This window comes from Nymphalis io, chromosome 12, assembly GCF_905147045.1.
Source record: "Nymphalis io chromosome 12, ilAglIoxx1.1, whole genome shotgun sequence".
Lineage (NCBI taxonomy): Eukaryota > Metazoa > Arthropoda > Insecta > Lepidoptera > Nymphalidae > Nymphalis > Nymphalis io.
This window is the reverse complement of record NC_065899.1, coordinates 7674678-7699615: the sequence shown is the minus strand read 5'-3', so window position 1 is coordinate 7699615 and position 24938 is coordinate 7674678. Positions and strand designations below refer to the sequence as shown.

Here is a 24938-nt window from a genome sequence, read left to right as displayed (position 1 = left end):
ATTCAACTTTAGTAAATGTATAATTTAGGATAATATTTTTTTTAAGTTAGAAATATTACCGTTTACAAAAACTTTATTTTATTAACAAACAATTACTTGTTAACAAAGATATTTGCGTGCCTATCGTGGGCGAAATGTATTAGAGACTTATAAAGAAATCATAACATCTGTAAAACTATGTTTCATGCAGATAAATGATTATTATTATTATTATAAGACTTCGTGCACAAACCATATTTTATTTTCGCCAAGAGTAGACGAATTTAAGTTATTAAGGCATTTTCAAAAAAGTTTTGCATCATTTTGCATGGACCGTAAAGCAGTTATTTTGAGGAAAAGTTTTGTCAAAGTAAAAACGACGGCCGGTTCTGAAAAGAAAATTAGTACCAAAGATGATCGGGTGAAGAAAACTCAGCGGTTTTTTTGTCAAATTGAATAGGTTAGTCGGCGAGTCAGTGCTGCAATTTATATAAAATTATTATCATAAATAGGTATATTAACTAAATGCAAAACACAATCCATTTAAGCGTAGCTATAAGAAATTTGAAACAAAAAATATATAATAAAATTGTAAAAAATCATGTGTAAAGAAAAGTCACGTCTAAGTTTTTGAAGAGGGTTTGGAGTTAATTCCACCATCCTGCTGCGCGTTGGTGGATACACATGTGACAGATTTTAATCCAACACATACAGGTTTCCCTACGAGGTTTTCCTTCACCGCCGAGCATGTGATGAATTATAATCAGAATATTAAAACGAGTGGTTGCTCGGGTATCAAACCGGAATCTTGATTAATATTCTCATGTTAAAAACTAATCACAGGGCCAAATGAAATGTTTACTCAAAAAAGCTGATAAATTGTTATTGATATGGCCATCAACAAGAGTTTTTGTATTTTATTTAAGTGCTCACTTTCTCTTAGGAAACCGACACCGTCAGTTAAGATAAATAAGCCACTTCATACACTAGCAATACGCTCATGAAGGGATCAGATGGTTTTTCCTTCTTTCACGCTTCTTGGCTGCGAAAGTGAGTTATTAGGTTGGTTTATGCATTTCTGACAAATCGACCTAGAAACACACTATCACTATTATAATACCGATAGTAGAGAGTTCAGGCACAAGGGACATAACATCTTAGTTCCCAAGGTTGGAGGCGCATTGGCGATGTAAACGATGGTTAACATCTCTTACAATGCCAATTTCTATGGGCATTGGTGACCACTTCATTCACGTTGCCCATATGCTTGTCCGCCTATCTATTATATATATAAAAAAAGAAAGGATGATGAATGGGTCCTATGGATCCAGACAAAATTATCTTTTAAATCAACGCCCTTGCAAACCGAGTCGAACGTAGTATACATTTGTATATCAGAGTAAACTGTAAACAAACAAGATTTTTGTTATCAATCGAATTGCAATTAAGTCAAATTTCTTAAATTAAAATAACGGACTTTTAAAGCATTGAAGGCTGATATATGTTGTACTTTGCGAAATAAGATATCCCGCAGCGGCTAATCGATACCTATCATCGAGTGTAAATAATCGATTTTATGTCCGATGTTATTCCGAAATATTAATACATGCGATTAAATAATAATTTGTTCAATCGATTTAATGTTACAAATATGTTTTTATTATGAAGTGTCAATGAATGATCCCGATATTATGGATCATGTTGTTATGTAACTATTACTTTCGAATAATGTTAAATATTTTTTGTAGATGTTGATAATATAATATTAAGTATTAAGAATTATTATTAATACAAAGTTAAAAATATACTTTTTTTCCTTCTTACGGTTTAATTTTTCCCCGAGATATACCGTAATCGTAACCGTACCGTAACAGCCTGTGAATGTCCCACTGCTGGGCTAAAGGCCTCCGCACCTCTTTTTGAGGAGAAGGTCTTTTTGAAGGAAGCTTATTCCACCACGCTGCTCCAATGCGGGTTGGTGGAATACACATGTGGCAGAATTTCAGTGAAATTAGACACATGCAGGTTTCCTCACGATGTTTTTCCTTCACCGTCAAGCACGAGATGAATTTAATCACAAATTAAGCACATGAAAATTCAGTGGTGCTTGCCCGGGTTTTGAACCCACGATCATCGGTTAAGATTCACGCGTTCTTACCACTAGGCCATCTCGGCTATAATGGGCATCCCGAGATATAATGTACATATTATTATTATCAATCAACAGCCAATCATTGTCCACTGCTGAACATAGGCCTCTCCCAAGGTGCGCCAAAGCTCCCTGTCCTCCGCCTTCCGCATCCAGTTGGTGCCCTCCACCTTCTTAAGGTCATCGGTCCACCTGGCTGGAGGGCGCCGTACTTCCACCGCCCTACTACTGCGCTTGCCGATTCGCGGTCTCCACTCTAATGTCATTTCTGATCTTATCCTTCAAAGATACTCAGAGCATAGCTCGCTCCATAGCACGCTGAGCGACTTTAAATTTTTGGACTAGTCCCGCAGTTAGTGTCCACGTTTCGGCACCGTATGTCATGGCAGGTAAGACGCATTGGTTGAAGACTTTCGTCTTCAAAAATTGCGGTATAGACGACTTGAGGACTTGACGAAGGTTGCCAAATGCTGCCCATCCCAAGCGAATTCTTCGATCGGCTTCCTTCTCGAAGTTGTTCCTACCGACTTGTATTATCTGTCCTAGGTAGGTACTAACAACTACGACATGCCTATTGAACATGACCTTGGTCTTGTCCAAGTTCATACCGAGACCGACACACCGGGAAGACTCGCCTAGGCTACGCAGCATTTCGGTGAGTTGTTCCAGCGACTCTGCTATGATGACTTTTATTATTATATTGATATTTAACTACAAATTCTGCTCCAAAGTCCGGTCCAAAGGACCACCATCGATAAGATTTAATAAAATGAATAAAATTTTTATGTAAACAAAGTCAATTTTATAAAAACATACCAGATATATCTAAATTGCAAATTGTACTTGCATCTTAAATTTTTCAAATAATCGCTTGTGCCATTTCAATTCAGTTACAAATCATATTATTACAGTAACGCGAAATTATACATAATTTTTTTTTCTGTCGACAAATGTGTACCTATTATATGTATAACGCATAATATAAAACAGTAAACTAGTTGTCAAAACGTTGGCAAGTCCAGCCCGCAACTTGAGCGGGCCCCGTTATTCACAATTTATAAGATAAAGGTATATTTATAAATTTAGATTTTTTGTTCAGGGTAACATTATTTTTAAAAGAATTATTCTTAAATCAGGATGGACACGGACTCACAAAATGTATATTTCAATATGTATTTATTACAATAGGTACTTATTTCATTATTCTTCTCCATACTAAAAAATAGCATCGGTATCCATTAAAAATATACCCAGGAGTGAAATCCTTTAGCTCTTTCCTTGCTGTGCCTCATACATTCTTGCACCATCAATGCGTAGCAGTAGGCAATCACAAAAGTTATTCGTGCTGCGGGTGTATCTGCATGACAACCTACCGGTTGCCCTCAACGGATCTTCTGTTGGCACCAGAAATTTGTCCAGACGCATTCATAGACGGCGACGAAGGATAAGACGAATGATTGATTTTATTAAATCAATGTTAATCACATACAACGGTAATTAAATACTACAACAACATCATTAATTCTTAAATGTATTTTGAAACTTTTGAAACGATAAGACATGCTGTATATATCTTTATACAGTATGTATGATATCTTTTAAACATTATTTAAATATTATTACGACTTCTGTCGCGGTTTTCATGTACGCTAATTGGTTTACTTAAATGAAAGGCGCGTTGAAATACAAAACAAGTTATCGTAAATATATTATTTATTTTCTAATATTTAAATTATTAAGGAAAGGTTAAAGTAACATGTTTTAAAAATACTCCTATTCATTATAATTTTTAAACTTGAAATTTATTTAGGACGATTTAAAAATATCATAATAGGTATATGTATACCTACGGTTGAAAATATTTCTTGATTACAGATAATCTCTTGCATTCGAATTCTAGATGAACTTATTTGCGATGGTTTTTCCTATTTCATTTTACGTAAGGGATTTTTTACCAATATTCAAATTTTACTTATTTACTTTTGATGTTAACATTTCATTTCAGTACAAAAAGCGTAAACAAATAGTGCGTAAAACGTATCTGTAGAATGTCATCTCGCACTGATTTTTTACATTAACTTTATCATAGATGAACCGTTTCTTTTGTGCAAAGGCAATTGTGCTATTACTCATTTCATTTTCAATGTATTAATTTATATACGTCGTTCTCTATAATTGCATCAAACCCATACTACTAATCAATGAAAAAATGTTTATATCACTGAGTAATCTAAAACCGTTAAAAACAAACAAAAACACTTCCGCGAAGCATTCTATCAGCCGGAAAAGATAGCATCAGTTCAAACAAAGCAAAAGTGCGTCCATATATCGGTCGTTACTTAACTTACGACTCCACTATCGTATTGTCGCGATATATTCGAAAACGCGACCGCAAATCGCTCGGGTGCCCTTTGTGGCACCGACTACGCGCATTGTAAGCGCTAACACGGTAGGTGTTAATGTCGAACCCCACAAATATGTAGCACGCGAAAAACAAAAGTAAAGCCGAGACTGGGTACAAGCGCGCTCGGTGCACAATTTATTGGCGCGTAACACGGCTGAAGAAATTTTAATTAGAATGGCCTTTTAATGAATAAAGACATAAAGCATGTTGGGAGATTCCAGTGATTTTCCCCGATTTGTGGCGTGCCGGTTTAATTGGTGACTAGACGAGGATATTCCTGCGATGCGGAGTATGCCAAGACATGTCTGACTGAATGCCGATTGTAGCCCATTGTCAGGCTGGAAGCGATGGGTAGTCTTCGTTGAAACGGTTAAATGATCGTTAAAAGTCTGGAGTACTTACTTTTTTCTCGTTTATTTTACATTTTTGTTTTGTAAGTTTGTTACAACTTGTATTTAACAAACATTAAATATTAGACAAAATATTATTTATCTATTTATTTTACGGGAATTTTACAGCATGGGCGATTGTGGTAGTTAGTTATGGTTGTTTATAATTGGTCCTATATATAATAAATATTATATAAGATATTATATATTGAAGTTATCGATAAATATCGTTATTGTGCGTTTATGTAGAAGCGGAAAGATTAAAAATATGTTAGGTACTATTATTCATATATCACACTTACACAGTGACTGTAAGAAACATTAACACACGTTCGTAAACAGTTCAAAATTAATATATTTTAATACATTTTTTGATGCGAATATATTTAAAAGTATAATTATTGAAGTCGAGCGTGTCACTTTCTGATATTTCCCGATCGTCTTCTACGCTGCAATTATTGTATATATATATATATATATATATATATATATATATATATATATATATATATATATATATATATATATATATGTATTCTTACAGAACAGCTCCTGAACGAAAACTCGTTAAAGATCATCTTTCATTAAAAACATTGTTTATTCATAAGCACGAATCAGATAAGATTACAATGGCTCCGCAAGTCAATTCTGATGACGCAGGCGTTTGAATATAATAACGAAACTTGCCATTTTCAGGCATCACCCAACACCGATGGGTCATCGAACCAATACGCTGCGACGAATAGATTATATGTTGTCACCATAAGTTAAGGAAACGTTTCTGGCATATTGATTATATGTAATATTAAAACGCCTTTGATTTTGTCCACATGCTTCTTAATAATTAGTCAATAATTTCCGAGATGAAATATTGACTAGAAGTTCAGGACGCATCATTTCAAGTTTCGTTTATAACGATCCAGGTTTAATTGATTAGCTGTATGAACTTATTGCAAACGGAGAGACAATTAGTTAGTTGATTTATGAAAAGGGTTACGATATATAATGTTTTATAAAATAATTATTATTTAAAACTGATAAGAGGATTTTTCGCAATTTCTACCATTTTAATTCAAGTTTAATTGGATATGGATAATCTTTTGTTACGACGTTTTACGAGTTCGTCTTAAGATTCACAATTTCTAATACACCCATAATAATTATTGCTCAAAGTTATCAAAATTGTAGTGACGTATAGAGGTTGAACAAAATGTCAGCTTAGCTCACTTAAAAGTTGGGCATTAGTAAAACATTATTACTGTGCCGTTACGTATTGTGCTGAAATTTATTTCGTTGAATAGATTATATAATTTACACTCGAAAGGTATTAAATTAGGGAGTCTTGATTATTTTACCCCTTCATTTTTAAACTTTGACTATTTTCTACTGATCAAAAGGCAACACTTTATCCAACGGTTTGGATTTTAATACAACATCTATTGGTTAAGAAAGTACGATTAATTAAATACGTCTTATAGAATAGGAGAAGTAAGGAACAGTTATCTGTTAATTTACTCCACCTATGACAGTCCTCTGTTGGATATAAGGCTTCCTAAAGGTGTTCCAAAGCTCCCGGTCCGCCAATTTAAGCCCAATTCTCTGTTACGAAAAATATTTTCTGTTATAAATCGTATAGGTAGTTTTATCTTTAATAATGTCCTTCAGACCGATTTTGGCCACGGCGGCCAATCTCAAGAGAGATTAACCAACTACGCAGGAGATATTATAATGCACAAGTGTGTGCGCAAACACAGGTGCACTCTCTGTTCCTTCCTTACTCTCATAATCCGATGGGACGGCAATCCGACACGACCGGAAAGAGTTCAGGTGCAGGACCAACAGCTTTACGTGCTTTCCGAGGCACAGGAGTGTACACACTTCCAACTTCCAGACTCCGGGCTGCTACTGAGAATTTTCTGACAGAAAAACCCAATAACTTTTTATCGGCCCGACCTGGGAATTGAACCCAGCTCCGGGTCTGCGTTTAATGTTAAAGTCTGAAATTTAATGAAAATTTCACTCTGTAACAATTTGGAAAAGTAATAGAGATTTTCATATTTTATAAAATATTGATAGTGTAATTCTTATATTATATTTATATTTTAGCTAAATTATCACTTATATTATAAATTGATATTAATATTGAATATAGCGTATAGATAATATTTTACTTCCAAAAATTTTCCGAGTTCACAGAAAACTAAGACCGTCAAAAACCATCTAGAAAATATCTCGGAGGCTGTTTAGTGATCAAAACACTAGATGGAAAATATTTAAATAAAATAACGTTGTGATTTCGAATAATAATGCGGGCCCTACACAGTGGCATATTGAATGGCATTGCGTCAACGCCATGGCTGGCACACGCCGCATTTGGCGTGGAATGCGTACCAGCTGCGACCGTTTAGAAAGTCTCAATACTGTGACGGAAATCACTTTTTCGATTGCATTTCGTATTAATATATAACTATTTTATGTTAGTTTAAGTAAATATTCCATTAGATGACGTTGTGTATTTGTGCGTTCTCGCCAATTGTTGTTCTTTGTTTCTGTTGCAGATTTATATGACAATATCAATCGTAGTGATAAAATTGTCTTTTTACAATTATTTACTCAATAAAACTAAAGATCGGGAAAGTTAAGAAATTAAACCACTTATATATACCGAAAATACTTGAATATTTAAACATATCGATGCAAGCGACTTTTAAGAATGCATTTTTATCGAAAATAATTACAGCATGTGGTTATATTACATTATTTTTAATATTGAAGCATATGTAAATAATTCACCTGATGGTAAGTCACCAAACAAACATTGGCACTGTAAGGCACGAAATCCATCCCTTATCGCCAGTGCCACCAACATTGGGAACTAAGAAGTTATGTCCCTTGTGCTTGTAGTACACGCTTCAATCACCCTCCAAGCGAGATGACAACAATATTAAGTTTTGCAGTTTGATGATAGAACACGTGAGGATTGGGTAGTACTATCCCACTACCAAAGTATGCATATGTAAATGTAATATATGTATGTATATGTATGTATATGTAATATAGATGTATACTATGCTGACCAATGTTGACGTCATTAAAATCACATAATTACACAGTATTCCTGAAAAGGAAGGATTGATATTAAAATATTTAATTATCGCTTAACCATAATATTCGTTTAATAAATTTTAGTCCTTGTATGAATATTATACTATCATTAATATAATAAAGGTCGCAACATGGTAAATGTTGCGATATTACGTACCTATGTATACGTATTACGTACCGTTATTCTGTCTGTGTAGTTGAGATAAAAATTAAATTTTATATATAATAAAATTTCGGTTTTGGGACTAGATTTATTTCAAATTTCACATCCAAGTAAAGCAATTAAAAAAATAAATGTTCTGGAATGTTAATATTCTTAAACTATACAGTTTATTGAATTTGGTAACTCATTTATTGATAAGACATAGGAATGTAATTTATTCAGTAAAGCGATTTGAAAATAAGTTCACTTTTTTATATACACTATGTATAGTAATATAGTATTATTTATTTTTATTATATATATTTACATGATAAAATAAAAATAAAAAAACAAAGTTTGTCCTGTGGCATTGTACCCAAGACGGTGGAACTATTCATGAAATTAATTTTATTTGTGTAACATACAACTTTTTTCTAATTATACCACAATAGGTACATTATTCAAATAAGATTGTATAGTTTTCATGAAGCAATTATGTATTATAGTCTAGAATAAACCAAATATAACAGAATTCAAATTCCGTGAAACGTTTGTTCTGATATAGCATGTCTGAGTCAGATACAAGATATCTGCTAAACTTTCCCGGTGTCGATATAATTACATACGGTAAAACGTTTCAAAATTATTTAATAAATTATGAAATGTAACGTTATTTTATTAATTAATAATTATATGCGTCAACTATTTAATTATTAAATGTAATGATAAAACGACTAATAGATAATTAATACAAAAATAAACCGGTGTTCAGTGTCATTTCATAAATGGGTTCTCAATTATATAAATGGGTTATATTGTCGAACAGGCTGATGAACGCGAAGAATTGATTTGAGGAGAAAAAAAAAACACACTACTTACTGGCCACGGTAGTAGGAAAGTAGGTACTTTTGACTGCTTCGTTCGTCTTAGATGTTATGTGTGAGAACTAAGATGTTAGTTTCCTTGTGCCTGTAGCTGCAATAGCTCACTCACCTTTCCAACCGGTAGCATGATGAGCTGGTGGACTCTACCGAAACGGGCTTACACAAACCCTTACCAACGACTGAATATAAATCAACTTAAATAAGTGAATTCCGAAACAAATATTTAAAACTTGTACCAACAATGACTATTTAAGTTCCTATTAATTTTTATATCAGGTAATTATTTTACGTTGTCTTTGAAACTTCTAATAGTTGAAAATTATTGTACTTGTTGTTTATAGCTAGACGTAAAATATTTTATTGTTTCGGTCGTACTTCAAGAAATAATTTGAAATATAATCCTTTTAAATTTTTTCCGGTTGTTCATTGTCAGCTGAAGTTAATAAGGAATCGGAAAAGTCCTGTACGTTAATAATCAAATATATAGTTTTGTAATAGTATTTATGGAAATACTTTAAAACAAGCGTATACTTATACCGAATTTCTAAAAACAGTAGAAGGTAGCGATTAATAATGTCTCAAAGAAATAACATATTCAATCGCAGGTAGTCACTAGTATTTTAATGAAAAACAGGTCAAAGAACTCAAATGTAATAAACTTGTCTTAAAATGGAAAAATTGCAAATTAAACGCCTCTGCGACCGACGCGGATGGAAACTGACAGATTTTCGCTAACAACGCAATAAAATTGACAAATAAAAAACAAATTTATATATTTTTTTCAACACCTACGACCGTTGATGACAAAAGGTGTTAATTATTTAACTGTTAGTTTTAATTCAATTCCAATTTTGGGCTTTGTTGAGTTTTACAAGCGTAAGAACCGTCAGTCCCTACCACGGCCTTATAATATTAATTTATCTTTTATTTCATAAATACATAAAAGTATCTTATTCAGAAAACAATATTTAAAATACACACATTTAATCATATGATAGTTAGATTATAAAATCGAATTTATTTTTCAGGTAAATTTCAAAGCTATTTGTTAAAGATTTTCGTAATAAATATTCTATTCATACTTAAAACTTATGTTCGTACAAATGCCGACACAGCATTTACATTTAGAAGAAAATGTACTTAAGTGCTATGAAATGTTTATGTCCTCCTAGAGACATTGAACCTATTTTAAAAGCATATTGGACTGGAAAATCGGACACAAAAACTTAGCATTATATCTCTTTGACGGACCTGTAACATTAGTATCTATCTATAGGCATAATATGTCAACGCATAAGTATGTAATGCACAATGAGGAACGTGACAAAGTTTTTAATTATTAGACGTGAAAATCGCCAGCTGCGAGTAGGAGGGATTTCAGTGGCCCCCATTTGACCGCCATTGCCATATTTGGCACGGCTCGAGTCTAAATATGGCTCGCGGCCAGCCCACCGCTCCGCCGCCGCGTTCGCAGCGCTCGCTTCCGACTCTATTATTTCTATTTACGAAATAAACTCAAAATAAAAGCTCTATTTTAAAACAGATTTCGGGCACTGAAACGTTCGCGGGTTCCCGGTTTCCTACGGATGTGTCGGGTTACGCCGCTCCCGATATCCCCGTCCCTATCGAGAGGCGAGTTTACATTTCGCGTGAGAGCGAGATGGCTAGAGGTTGAGGTGCGCGGGACGGAACCGCGCGAAGTCAGTCGCGGTCCGAGCGGCCGAGCCGTCAGTCCCGCCCTCGGTTCTATCGCGTTTTCGGTCAGTCTCCGTTCGGCGTTCGAACGGTGAGGTGTGTAAAGCGCGTGTGCGCACCGGTTACTGTGGCGTACTGCGAGGTTATAATGGACGCGCCCGGCGGAGCGCGGGAGCCCCGCTTCGGGTCGCCTTACGGTATGGGACTCCTGGGAGATGTGCCGGACATGTATGGAGCGGGCCGGCCACCAAGCTCCCTCGGCGGCGGTGGAGGCCTCCGGCCGGGCATGCAGGCCTGCCCGGTGCCTAGAGCTGGTGTGAAGCGCCCTTCAGACCAGTGCTACGACGAAAGACCGTCTCAGAGCCTCGGACTAGAACATTGTGCCATGCCTGACATCGCTGACGATGGCTATGCATCCCTTCAGCCCAAGAAATCCCCACCGTCGAATGGCAAGAAGACCAAAGGTCGCGTGAAAATTAAAATGGAGTACATTGATAATAAGCTACGGCGATACACGACTTTCTCGAAGCGGAAGACAGGAATCATGAAGAAGGTGGGTCGCTGAGACTACTTTTGGCAATATTCCATAATGTTGGCCTATGAAGAGTATTGGTCACTATGAGCTGTGTGGAAGTGTAATATATTATCCTCTTAACCAAGCAGTGTAAGGGGATATCAAATTGTGTAAAATAACATAACAGCTTAAAAAGTGTAACAAAACAACTCAAAATTATGCGTTACTAAATATTGAATGTTAGGAAATAGTTATTCTTTCTACAACTATTCAAAAATTTATTTAAATATATCTTAAAAATATTTAATAAAAAGCATTAAATAAAATTGAATCTATTTTTAATATTTGAATTGAATATTTGTTTTGAATAATGTATATCTTTCAATGACAATGCCTTAATAGATTTAAAAATTTGATTGTATTCTATTATAACTTAAAGAGATTAGCTTTACATAATACTTTGAGGAAGTTTAACAACATTTATTAAATAATATTGACCAATATTACAGAAAAGCATAAATGTTTTGCTTAAAACAAGCGAAACACATATGAAACTTGAAAAAAATATTTTGAAGTGAACATGATTGCCCGTTTCAGAAATAAAGGCGCTTAAACTTACTAAAACAATAAAGAAAAAGTATATAAAATAATAAATATTGAGTTTATTGTGGAAAAGCAGCAAAAATTGGGGTTTGTTTTTTTGCAGAGGTTATGTTACTCTTAAGTCAACAGATGGAATATTGCTAAAAGTGTATCACAATGCATGTTTTATCTATTTATGAGCATATTTTCATGTCGGAGAAGCTGAAAATGTGTGTTTAAACCGATTTTTATGTGTTTTTGTGAGCATTTGTGAAGAAAGTTTTGACAGATGTCAGCTGATAAACAAAGTTCTGTCGTAAGTATTTAGTAATTGCTTTTTATGCAAGATTATTATCGCAATCGTAGTTTTACTTTTAAACTAAATAAATAAGATCCTATTAAATGATCCGTGGTGAAATTTTATGTTTTTCATATGATTTATGTAGGTTAAGAATCATCTGTCACACGGAGTTTTATGTGTTTTCGGATAGATGGCGCCACTACACACACTAGTAATAATTTCGTTTTAATACTAATAATTAATTTCCCAAATATAGTATAAGCGTAAAATTAAAAAATTTGAATGGTATTCGTTATTATGGTAGTACGTAGAAAGTATTGCAAAACTAAAATTTCCGAATTAATATACAACCGTAGGCGAACGCCTAATGTATGTTACAAAACATAACCGTAAAAAATATGTTATTTATCTCTAAGTAATTTATTAAGATATAATTTTAAGTTATAATATAATATTGTACTAATTGAAAACAAATCATCAATGCTTCGCTATGTTTATGGTGACAAAGTTTTATCTGCCTACGGCTATTTTAATTAGCAAAACAACTCATTCGCGTAGGATGTCTCTTACAAACAGGCTTTTTTCTAATCCAAAGAGGAATTTTAATAACTTTTCGCTAACAACAATTTAGTATTTAATAAGTCCATTTTAATATTGAAATATTAAATGGTAATATGGAAACATTTTTTTAAACGCCAAATTTCTGTATTTTTTCATAATTAATAATAAGATATGTCTTAATTACAATCAAACAAATTTTATTTATTGAAATGAATAATATTAATATTTATTAAAAAACGAAACAATTGGCAACGTAAATGTTTAGTTTTCTTCGGTATTTTTTTTTTGTCTTGTCGTCTTCACCTGGACGTGTTGTCCGTGTTTTTGGTATTTTTTTTTTTATATTCGCCGGGAGGGCAAATGACTCTACTCTACCTGATGGTAAGTGGTAGTAGAGTCCAAACGCCACAACGGTATATCTTACCTCGTATAAATACGTATTAAAACTTCGGAGCTTAGTTGTTATTGTATGTTTGTACAGAAAAGTATAAAAATGCTTTTTTAATATTTACCAAAAATAATTTCATTATAGAGAAGAACTATTGCCAGTCTGCGTTAGGACGATGGTAGGGTTGTCAGTCAAATCTAACTCGCAGTCACGGAGTACACTTTGATGCGCCGATAATAAGACATTAACATATCTAGTTTATCTTAAATAACTGAAGGGTTACGTGCATTACTCGAATATAGTACAAACATTAATCTAGATTTAGACATAACCTAAGCAAGTTTGAAAAATATTAAATCTTATTATGAAATTATACAACAATAAAAGTCTTCATATTATTATTTGAGATATTCGGCGTTGCATTATTAATAATGGCAACTTTAATAACGTATTTTTTTAACGGAGTAATGCTTAATTTCAATCATTGGTTGTTTTATTTATATTAAATGTTTAACTTTTTGTATAAAGAAACGACTTGCGATGTTTTCTCAGCGGGTGGAGAAGTCACTTGTTAGCGAACAAGCGCCCGTATCCGCTTGTTATCGGGTTACTTTACATCTAATCGATAAGCACGATTGAAAACGGATTAAAACTCGAACTATCGTAGATCAAGTAACAAGTTTTGGAAATAACTCCTAAAGAATATACGTTACTGGTAATAAAAAAAAGCTATAACCAATATAAATCCAAATGCCGTTTTATTTTTTTAAAGGGAAAATCGGTCCTACTTATAAACGTTGCTTCGCGGCTATTCGGTTAAACACTAATTTATCTCTTTCAGTCATTAATGATTTGACATTCGAAAGAAGAATACAGCATTCTTTAACTAATCTCTCGCTTAATAACATTTATAAATAAGGCCAGTAAAATTATTTGTAAGTTAAAATAAAAATAACATAAAAATACACCAAATTTTTATCTATTGTATGATATAACAATTTAAAAACCTATTATACGTCGTAAATCACTCGAGTTTGTTGGATTTTTAATATATTCATTTGTTCATATCATTGTATTTATTATCTTTATAAATTTCGAATGCAAAATTTTCCTTTTTTAATTTTCGTTTTTATGAAGCATTAAAAACGATAAAATAATGTAAAAAAGTCAAAAAATTTTTAGCAATATTAAATAATAATCTACAATTCCATATATAATCTTCTTTTAAACGTGAGATTAATGTTATAATTATAACATATTTTAATAGATTAATTGGCTCAACAAATCTATAATTAATGTACAAAGTATTTATCTTTCTATCTTTTTTATACAAAAACAAAATATTTCCGCATGAATAAAAAATATACAATTTATAACGATCTTTTAATGAAGATCTAGGATACAAGACTATTCAAGTTCTTGTCTATCTGACAGGCCAATTGGAATATTTGAGAGTAATTACAAAGCAAAGTCGTCGAGGCGCCATGATCCGTTGTCGGTATTTGTCGGCGATCCATTGTAGATGGTCGTCGTGTAATCGCCGACATCGTAGCTCTAGGCTGGTTGTAGTTGCGACTTGCAACTGGATGAAACGTAAGCCGTGTACGCGGGTATCGCAATTTATAGCAGTATGTTACGTCGTTAGCGGCTAACATTTGAAAGATTGCTTCTGTTACCAGGACTTTTTGTTCGATTCATGAGTTTTACGCTTGTTGTTTTTAAAACGTTGCATGTACATGCGTATGTATATTATACATATAAGCAGTTCGATTGCATGTTAGATGAATCATGCGGAAAGATAAAAACAACTATTTAATAGTGTATAGTTATATTTAGATACGTCTTCTGTCTTTAAAATCATCCAAGTTTTCAACGTAATAATTCTCACTCGACAAGTATTAACTATTCAACTTTATTATAGGCATCGCTCCGTTCAGAAACTTGCGGAGATAGTTCATTTTTAATTGACCGTCAAAGGGGCTCAGATCACGATCTGTAGACGCTAAAAACCGGTCACAGAGAGCTAAATGAGTCAACAATGCGGACAGAAATGAAACCCTTAGCCTATGATACTTTTCATCTTAAAGAGGTTCAGTTCGCTCCGAGAATAAATTATACAGTCCGATATAGGGGTCCCGATATTGTCCCTAAGGAGGACATTTTAATAAATTTAAAATAACGATTATCGTTGTCAGGCGGAGTCGTGATTTCGTTAGGTTCGTGGTTGGGTCTAAGGCCGGAATAAGTCGTCACGAGCGATTACTAAATTAATTAGGAACTAGCTCCGATGTAGATTGCGACTTAGATTATTTTCCCACACGGACCCGAGACGCTTAGATCATGAGATTTTCTAACTATTGTTAAGTGGCACACGAAAATTGAGATGCGTCTTGGCTATTATCTAAATAATTAGCTTGTATTTTGACATCTGCCTTTTCATTTGTTGAATACAAGCACATAAATAACAACATTTTTTAATTGACTTAACATATTCGAGTTAGTGTTATAAGTCTTACAATGAAATAATATTTTCTTACTTCAATCATAATCTATCTATTTGACCATGTTCCAGTCTCTAAGTTTTATATCTTTAATTGCATCATGCACATGTTGCGTAGCGTAATATTTTTATATTAATACACAATACGGCATAATGATTAAACAAATTATTTAAAATAATAACAAATTATTATAATATGATGTAATGATGACATTATTTATTTTAAGACAATTATATTATAAAATACATAGTTATAACTAGTATATATATATTTATAACTTAATCATATTATAAATAAATATGGGACATATTTTGGAAGTGTGCATATTCATCAATACAATATCTTTACAATTTCTGAATGCCTAGTACTTTTGGGACCATATTTGGCTCTTCTGCCGTCTCGAACGAGAGCTTCCTTTCACAACACAATCCAAATTCATCAATTCAGGGCACACACGCACATCGAAATCATAATTTCAAAAATTGAAATAAGTATGTTAAAATGACATTTATTATGGATATGATTATCAATAGACTGTTATTTGTGTTGTTAGAGAAATGAATCCTTATGGATTATTAACTTCAAATTCTTCACCACACGGCCTGCGCCTGCTTCCATTATTAGCATTACAAAACGCGGGCCGCGAGATATGGGTCGACGACGCGCTAGCGCTGGTTTGCAATTAGTATACGCAATAAATAATTGTTTGATTTTGTCAAATCCTTTTCTACTTTTCTATTTGCTTACCACATTCTAAGAGCAATATTTCAATTAAAATGCATGGAAGCAAGAAAAACAAAAATATAAATTAAAATTTAAAAAAAGAATATTCTAATTAGTAACTAAAAAAACTAACTTTTATGGAAATTATTGTATGTTAGTTAACACCAAGAGAGACCGCCTAAACAAGTCAGCTACTAGGAGTTCATGACTTGTTAAGAGTTAGAGAAATTTCCACCAATATAAGTAGATCTCTAGCGAGACAACTGTTTCTCGTCGATATAGTGTACATTCATTGCGCATCGGGGGGCAGGGAAGGTTAGATTGATTGGTCGGTGGAAAGGGAATGTCTGGCGAGTAGACCCGCCTCCCAGCGACACCTAACGTGAACGCCTCGTTGTTATGCGCGCCTAGTACCCTGTGCCTTTGCTGAGCCAACTGCGCTTTCAAGTCATTTGGGGCCCGCTAATCCGTTAAAATCCGGCCTTGAATCATTAAAAATTTCCTCTAACTTGTACTATTTTTTGCAATGTATTGAAGACAATTTGGACAGTTCTATAGAACAAACAAATGATATGAAATTGACATAAAATATTTTATTTAAAAATCAATCTATGTTCGAATTAACATCAATCTTAGTCGCAGGTTTCTTATAGACAGATGACAGGCAGTTAGAACTGATTAGCAAGAGGATGGACAGTTTGTCGACTAATCGGCGAATTTATCGGTCAGACACTAGTTCGTTAGTTGTCGGTGATATCAAAGTGTACTCTGTGATCACGACTAAAATGTTCACGATGGTGGGTTTTCGAGAAAATCGTTTGTAAATGTGCACGATTATGAAGGACTATTACCAAGATTTTGGTCAAATGTAACAGGCAATTGTGTTGCTGATTGAATTCGTAATGCGACTAAGCTTCGCATCGAATGCCTACGAATCAAATATTATATAACTCGAGTTATTTTTAAATTTCTAAAATTCAAAGAAAATTAGTTTCAAGACAAATTTTGGCATTATAAAACAATATTTAAATTGAGAGTAATGTTTTGAAATAAGAGAATTATAACTGATTTAAAAAATTTGAAACCAAAAGAATTTTATTGTATAAAAATAATGCAGAAAATAATTAGTGTACAAAAATTACCTTTGAAGTTTAAACTCAGCGAAGTATCCGAAAATTTTAATTAAAGACCATCTCCGTGTAATTACCCCGGAGGCGGGTACAGTCAGCAGCATGGAATAAATATATTTCTTGAAAAGTAAACCTTATTTATAATTATTTAAAGAAAAAAAACATTGCAACAACAGGCTTGCTGTACTAAAATGTGCTTCTCGAAACGCCTAACATAAGCGCCCATAATTTACCAAATGAGAACATAAAAAGTTGGTATTGTTTAAACTGTACGTACAAATTGTGTTTTTGTACATAGCTTACTTAGAAAATACCATTGATTAGTCTTCGAGATACATATAATATACAATGATACCCTTATTTAACTAAACCATTACATCTACTTCTACTTCATCTTACATCTACTTCTTTTTTTACATATTATATTATTACTTTACATATTATAAAAATTATAACGGAGTGCGAAATAACCCTTCTATCTGTCTAAGGTTGCAGCTAATACAATTCAGCACAGATAAGATAAATATATTTACGTTTTATTTTTTCCAAGTGGCTCAGTACGATTGCATTACACTTGCAGATAGATCCAGTCATTACCGCTTGTAATGAGCACCTTGTGGACAAACAAAGTATACCTCCTTAATGCGCAAGCTTAGGCGAGCCGTGACAATTATATATTAATATGCAGTCTTGATATATTACAAATGATAACCGACAATTTTAATTTAATCATTGTTTTAACATTGTATAATTTATATGGAATTTAAGTATGAACTTGAAATTGCTTTATTTTAAATAAATATTTAATAATAACTGTTCTAATGTTATGGTAATAATAATGTTAATCAAAAATGTATCGACGCAGTTTTTGATTATTATTATTATTATTTTGATTATTATTATTATTTGATTATTATACTAAAATAGTTTAAGAAGAAAATGTCTTAAAATTAGCCTGCATTTAGATATACTTAAATTTGAAACTTTAAAGTAATATTTAATCAGTTATGTTCATATACATTCAGATTTTTTTTAAATATAGTGGTAAATGTGTATGTGTTGTATATAACTTTTTAAAAACACACTACTATATACATCTATCAACTATATATATCTCACACTTGCTGGTCAAATGAGACAGTGCGCAGTTAATAATTATTTGGTCAGATAATAAATAATTAAAATAATTATAATTATATTTATTGGTCGTTTACACAAGCGATGATTTTAATAATTTTGCACCGTTATTCCATCCTAACGAGAGAAGTTCTCGAATCATTGTTTCTGTTTTTATACCCTCAATCTATAAAATTAATTAATAAGAATCATTCGGTTATAAATAGACAAAAATAACGAACAACTTATAAACATAACGAGTAAGGCTGAATTGATAACCTCTTTCTTTTAAAATTGGCTAAAAATCGCTTAAGCTTTTATCTCGAATCGCGTATGTGTAAGGCGTAAATGTGACGCAGGAGCCGGTTTTCGAGTACGGGATCAATTCCGTGGGATTTTACGGCTACGTTCCAACGACGAATATCTGCATTTATTCCCTTCTTTTTCGACAGTTGGTAGTAATCGGATACAATGATAAACGACATTCTGCCATGTCTAACGATCCTTATTAAATCAGCCTTACTTTAATCAATACGGAGCGAACGCTTTATTTGCATAAAAAAATCTATAAATACTCATGTGTGTGATTTTACATAATGTAATATTTTCTTTATATTAATGGATGACTTGAGGCGCACGCGATCGACGGTCTATAATTCTTTTAAACCATACATTTCATGTTCAACCGAGAAATTTATACGCGCTATTGCGAAACAGTACTTAATTACTGTAATCCCTTAATGTATGGGATAAATTACGTTTAGCACGTAAGCTTTATGAGTCTAGTCTTGGACACCTGCATGTACTCGTTTGATAAAATTGGTCCTTTGAGCTTAGTCAAAATAAATTTCTTTCGTCATAAAAATGTCAAATGTAGACTATAATGTTTAGAGAAATGGTAGTAGTCCCTATTTTGCAGATTATAAAGAATACCTTTTATTAACACACATTAGTTTGTAGTTATGTTTGAGCTTTATTCATTGCAGCTCCAAAAACCGACGATGTTACAACCCATAAATTTGTTTTCCTTTTAAATCGTGTTAATTATTTACATCTTAAAATAATTTACCAGTTTAAAATTGTAATAAAGAAAACACGACCACGTACGGTTGTTATTCGGCAGCAGATCTTATCAGTTAAAGTCGTCACGAAAAACGCCAAAGAGGTTCGCCCACCATAGAGCCCCTCGATATCTGGCGTTCCGTCAAAATATCCGAACGTAGCCAGCGGGGCCCCATCCATAATGTATTGGCATCGCGAATATCATACATAAAACATTAACGAGTAAGTTTTTATTTGATTGCGGCATTGGATGCTGCGTCGCGTTTTCGTTTTTCGTCAATTAAAAAATCCACCAAATATCCAGATTTCAGTGGGAAAGCTCGAGTTTCGTCAGCATCGTTATGCAATTGAACCACCTAACCGTTTTTATCTTCATTGTTTCCCGGAACGAGCGACGTTTTGATGTGAAACTGGAATTCGTCGTCGTCGCGTGCTATAGGCGCTTCTTTCAAACATTCTATTTTTTTTAGTCTTGATCATTAAATAATCGTCGACGGTTATAAGTTCTTCATGAATTATCAGATTTCCTATATAATTTATTCCAAAAATGTTATGTGCTGCTATGTATTTTGTAGTTTGAAGTTCGTTTCGTAGGCTTTATTCGAATCAGTGTTGCGACGGTCGCCCACGCGAACGGTCGTGTAGTTTTATGCTACAGAGTCACAAAGTCATCACGTGCGCGCCCACGTGACGCCTACTGACGCATTGCGTTGCAAAAAAAAAACCAAATCTCTTTACATAATTCCCATTATAACTATAACCTTGAAATTTTATGCCTCTATTAAATTACTACTCGTGGGCACCTAAGAACGTTTCCTTCAGGTCCCTTTGTTCATTGTATTCGACGGCATTTAAGGTCTTTAAATTGTCGTGCATTTGTATTTAACCGCGACAAGCTTGAAACATTTAAAGTTGCTAATGGAATCTTTCCAGAAATCACTCGTATCAAACCTTCATTATATACCTAGAAAAAAAAACTAGAGCGACCTACTGACGCTCTATAACGATCATAAAACTGGTCGTAATTGTGCATAATAAACGTTGCGCTGCAAGCTTAGTAATGAACCATTTGGATAATCTCAATAATTCACGTGTCGCGTGTTTGTCGTTAATTAAGCTATTTGTCAGGTGCCAGGACAATTTACATTTCTCCCGGAGTCTCGGGGATTCGCCGTAGGTTGAGAGCATGGAAACGACGTATTATTATCCATTTAGGGAGGGCGGCATCTCTTAGAGGCGCTTGGTTCCAACCGAACCTTTTATTGGAACCACTTGTTTATTTGCAAAGACGTCTGAATTGTCCAGTAAATAAGATTAGCAAAATATCAGAGTTTAATTTGCATAATGTCTAAGTTCAAAACGATTTACAGAGAAATTAAAGTGGTAGTTTTTCGAAATTGTATTTAGAAATTAGAATACAACGTGGGCTGTCGATATTTGTAGTGTAACGATCGTATCTCTGACATAAAGTTTGGATTGATAGAAGATAAATTAACATGTAAGCAACAAGCTCTTGCACATCTTGTCAGACAGAAGTATAAAAATGTCTTGGAAGCAACACAATTCATGGGAACTCGTTCTGGTCACCGACAGGCCATCAAGTTTGTTTAGTTCGCAGGTGAAATGTATTGACAACTGGTCTTCCTTGATGCATATCGGCGTGATGGTATCGTCGTCGCGGCGCTTCAGTCGGCTCCTGTTACCCTCGGACCCGTTGCATTGTAGAGATGACAGATAAGACTTGTTTATTTAGCACTTAAATTTATTCAGAAATGAGAGACCATTAAGAAAAGAAATAATAACCGTTAGATAGATTCAATAAGTTCCAACTAGTACACTAAGTGTAGAGCGTTTTTTGTGTTTTCTAATAAATTTATTGTCAATATTTATTACATAAATTCATTCATTCATATTGCAGAAATGGCTACCCAGCTGGTGGAAATATTTTAGTCTTAACTAAGTAAGGTCACGTTCGTAGATAATTGAACGTTACTAACACTTCGTAATGTTTCTCAATGAACTTCATAAATCAAGGTCAAGTTAGCGCCTACAAAATGATAGTCTGCACAGGCAACATTCGATAAATGGTAATAGGCGAGCACGAAACTTATGGAAGTTGCTCGGCTGACACAATAAATTAAGGGCATAGCTGGACGGCCATTCATAAAGTAATCGCGCTTGTTTATGAATGAAACGGTAACTAGCCTATAAACGTGCAATTATCGGCACCATTGGTATCGATAGCAATTCGATATCATTAAATTTGCATGTGACAGTGCGTTTAGTTTTATAACTATGCACTGAACACCTAGAAGGTATTACTCTATTGAATCAAGTATTGCCTATTGTTCTGTGGATTGGGCATTGTTACTTCACGGTCCTATTGTTGCGTTTTAGATTGGGTTGTTTAATTCTTTAAACATAAGATTGTAAAGGCCATATTTTAACCCTTGTCGGTTTAATTAAATATCTGATCTGATTAGTCAGTAGATCTTGTTAGTTATTGTAAAAAATATATATATTTGAAAGTAAATTATGAAATATATATATATTTTTTGAAAAATATGTATGTAATTAAGTTATCGTATGTATCATTTAATTATGTTTTGTAAAACATTTCAAAAACTGCTATTTTATCGTGTACCTTTCACATAACACTTTTATATTAAATGCGCTAAAGTTGTTATTCTTGGACGCAATCCACTTGCTACCGGAGTTACGATAATGCTCTGGTTCCAGTGGTCGGTAATTATTATTTAAGTGTCGGTTAAATTAATCTGTCCAGTCATTACTCAGCTTCTACTAAACTACAGGCTGCTAGCTCGGCATATCAACTACTTTTTGGTTTTTCAATTATATTCGCAACAGTATAGATTGCATCTCATCTAAAATACTTGTTGCGTCTGTAAATTCTAGATTGCCTTTTTATATTTCTTATATTATTTTCATGACCATTCGCCAGATCAAAATTTGGTTGAATTTCGTTGTATGCAATTTACATATAGTACCGCTATTCAAGGAAAGATCCGCCGACTGGTTCATACTGAATTATTATCTTTTTTTTTCTGTAATCAAGTTTTCGGTCGCGTCTGATGAGCTCAAAACAAACAAGCTGGACATGACCGAGCTATTTTAACTTTGCAGTTGGGTTAAAACACATTGGACCTTAAGAATTTCTTGCAATTGATTTTTGGATGTTCAATCCGCAAGTGTCGATCGCCTTGTGTATTAATCGTGATTAAGCGTGTGGCTTCCGATGTTGTAGTGAGAGATAATGAAGCCTGACGAGTACTTTCACTTTTTGATCATTACGGGTTTCTCGATTGATTTAATGGGAATCGGGGTTTGGTGAACTCGTACAAGATTCGCTCAGAGATTCTTGATAATTAAAGAATTGCGAGAAATCTTGGTAACAGAATTGAATTTAGTTCCCGACTTTTTCCACCTCAATATAAATTTTCGTTATCGCTATTGCTTTACAGTGCATGTCATAATTAAATAGTGTTGTAGTATTTTGGGTATCGTATATATATTACTTAAAGTAATCGAATGTGTGTCTACTGTTATTACATCCTTGCATTCCGTGTAGGATGACGTAAGGTTAGTTGAAATGGCAAACAAAGCACGTGGCGTACACTTGAACAGGCAGAAGGCTCGTTTAGACCATTTACGATTAATCCACTCGACAACTGCTCACAAATATGGCAACCTGGCCTTTCATAACCTGTTTTTGGGGTTTCCTCGGACCCTGATGCTATATATTGTATTTATACCACAACACGTGCTTCATTAGTGTTCAAATTTGAATCCTTAACATGGAAAGCTGTTGGGTATGATCAATTGTTGATTTTATAGTTTCAATTTGATTTACATTATTCATGACTTGCTTGTTATGTGACGATATAGAATTATGTACAAAAATAAATTATATATGTGGACATCTGGCTGTCCAGCTGTGATACTCCTACTGGTAACAAAGATCAGGAAATACATATGTGGTAGTCTGTCTTATTGCTCGTTATTCTGTCACATACAACAACTACAACAATATACTAACATACATATGGTACCTACATTAAATATTCTATTGCTGACAACAACAAACACTGGTGGTAGGGCTTTGTGCAAGCTCGTCTGGGTAGGTACCACCCACTCATCAGATATTCTACCGCAAAACAGCAATACTTGATATTGTTGTGTTCCGGTTTGAAGGGTGAGTGAGCCAGTGTAATTACAGGCACAAGGGACATAAAATCTTAGTTCCCAAGGTTGGTGGCGCATTGGCTATAAGCGATGGTTGACATTTCTTACAATGCCAATGTCTAAGAGCGTTTGGTGACCACTTACCATCAGGTGGCCCATATGCTCGTCCACCTTCCTATTCTATAAAAAAAAAAAAACTCCGTTTTCCTTTTAGTTTATCGTTAGTTAATATTATTAATGTGACAAAGTTATTTGTTTAAGAAAAATAAAGATGATATCTAAGAAATCATTGTAAGTTTTTGTGTCTTTCAATACTCGTTAGACATGGTTTTACTCATGCACTTATGCTATGTTGCCAACCACTCCTATAATCCTATCCTCGTGTCTGCGTCTCATTATCATAGGAATTACGGTTTGCAAAGCGACGATAATGGTTATCTCCTCGGGGCGCCAGTGAAAGTAGACATCCGTACTTTTACTGGACTTTTATCTAAATAAGTCAAGATATTTGATTTGTGGCCCCAGCTCAAAATTAAGAGTGAATGAAATAGTAGATTGTGTTTCGAAAACGCGAAAAAAAAATTCCTAAAATTTGTAGGTGACATTTTTCATAAGAATACAAATTTTATACTTAGGTGTAACTTAATATAAATAATAAAGATATTATTTCTAATGTATTATGAAGTGTTGCGGCTTAAATTCTGCTATTTGTGTCATCAGTAAAGTAATTGTTGTTAATAGCATCTTGATACGAATGTGTGGCGAGCAAGTGTCGATAATTATTCACAGTTGGCTCGTAAGTTAAACCCATGTTAAACGACTTCAATTTAACGCCGTAGGCGCATTTTGCATTCATTAGTCGTCGTGTATTTGTTTTAATGCGGATTCGCTTTTAGAACTAAATATACATTAGTTTTTTTATACACTTGATTTGATTTTAATTATCATTTGATATGCTGGATTCTTTGATGGACAAGTCAAATAAATTGTTATAGAAACTAGATAAAACTTACTGTAATCACCGTTATAACCAAATTACACAACCTTTGGTAAGAGAGACACTGATGCTTTATATAAAAGTATAAAATATACATTTTTACACTTGTTAGT

The 24938-nt window shown here is 33.7% G+C and overlaps 1 protein-coding gene across 4 annotated transcripts in view; it reads left to right on the top strand.

Annotated features, from left to right (window-relative positions):
* The first annotated feature begins 10770 nt into the window (after window positions 1-10770).
* LOC126772365 (serum response factor homolog) overlaps window positions 10771-24938 on the top strand; it is a 246156-nt gene continuing 231988 nt past the window's right edge. For all 4 annotated transcript variants that reach the window (XM_050492713.1, XM_050492711.1, XM_050492710.1 and 1 more), the window contains exon 1: window positions 10771-11300. In XM_050492713.1, coding sequence (XP_050348670.1) covers window positions 10896-11300 — 405 coding nt within the window. In that variant the 5' untranslated portion in view covers window positions 10771-10895. The remainder of the gene's footprint in view (window positions 11301-24938) is intronic.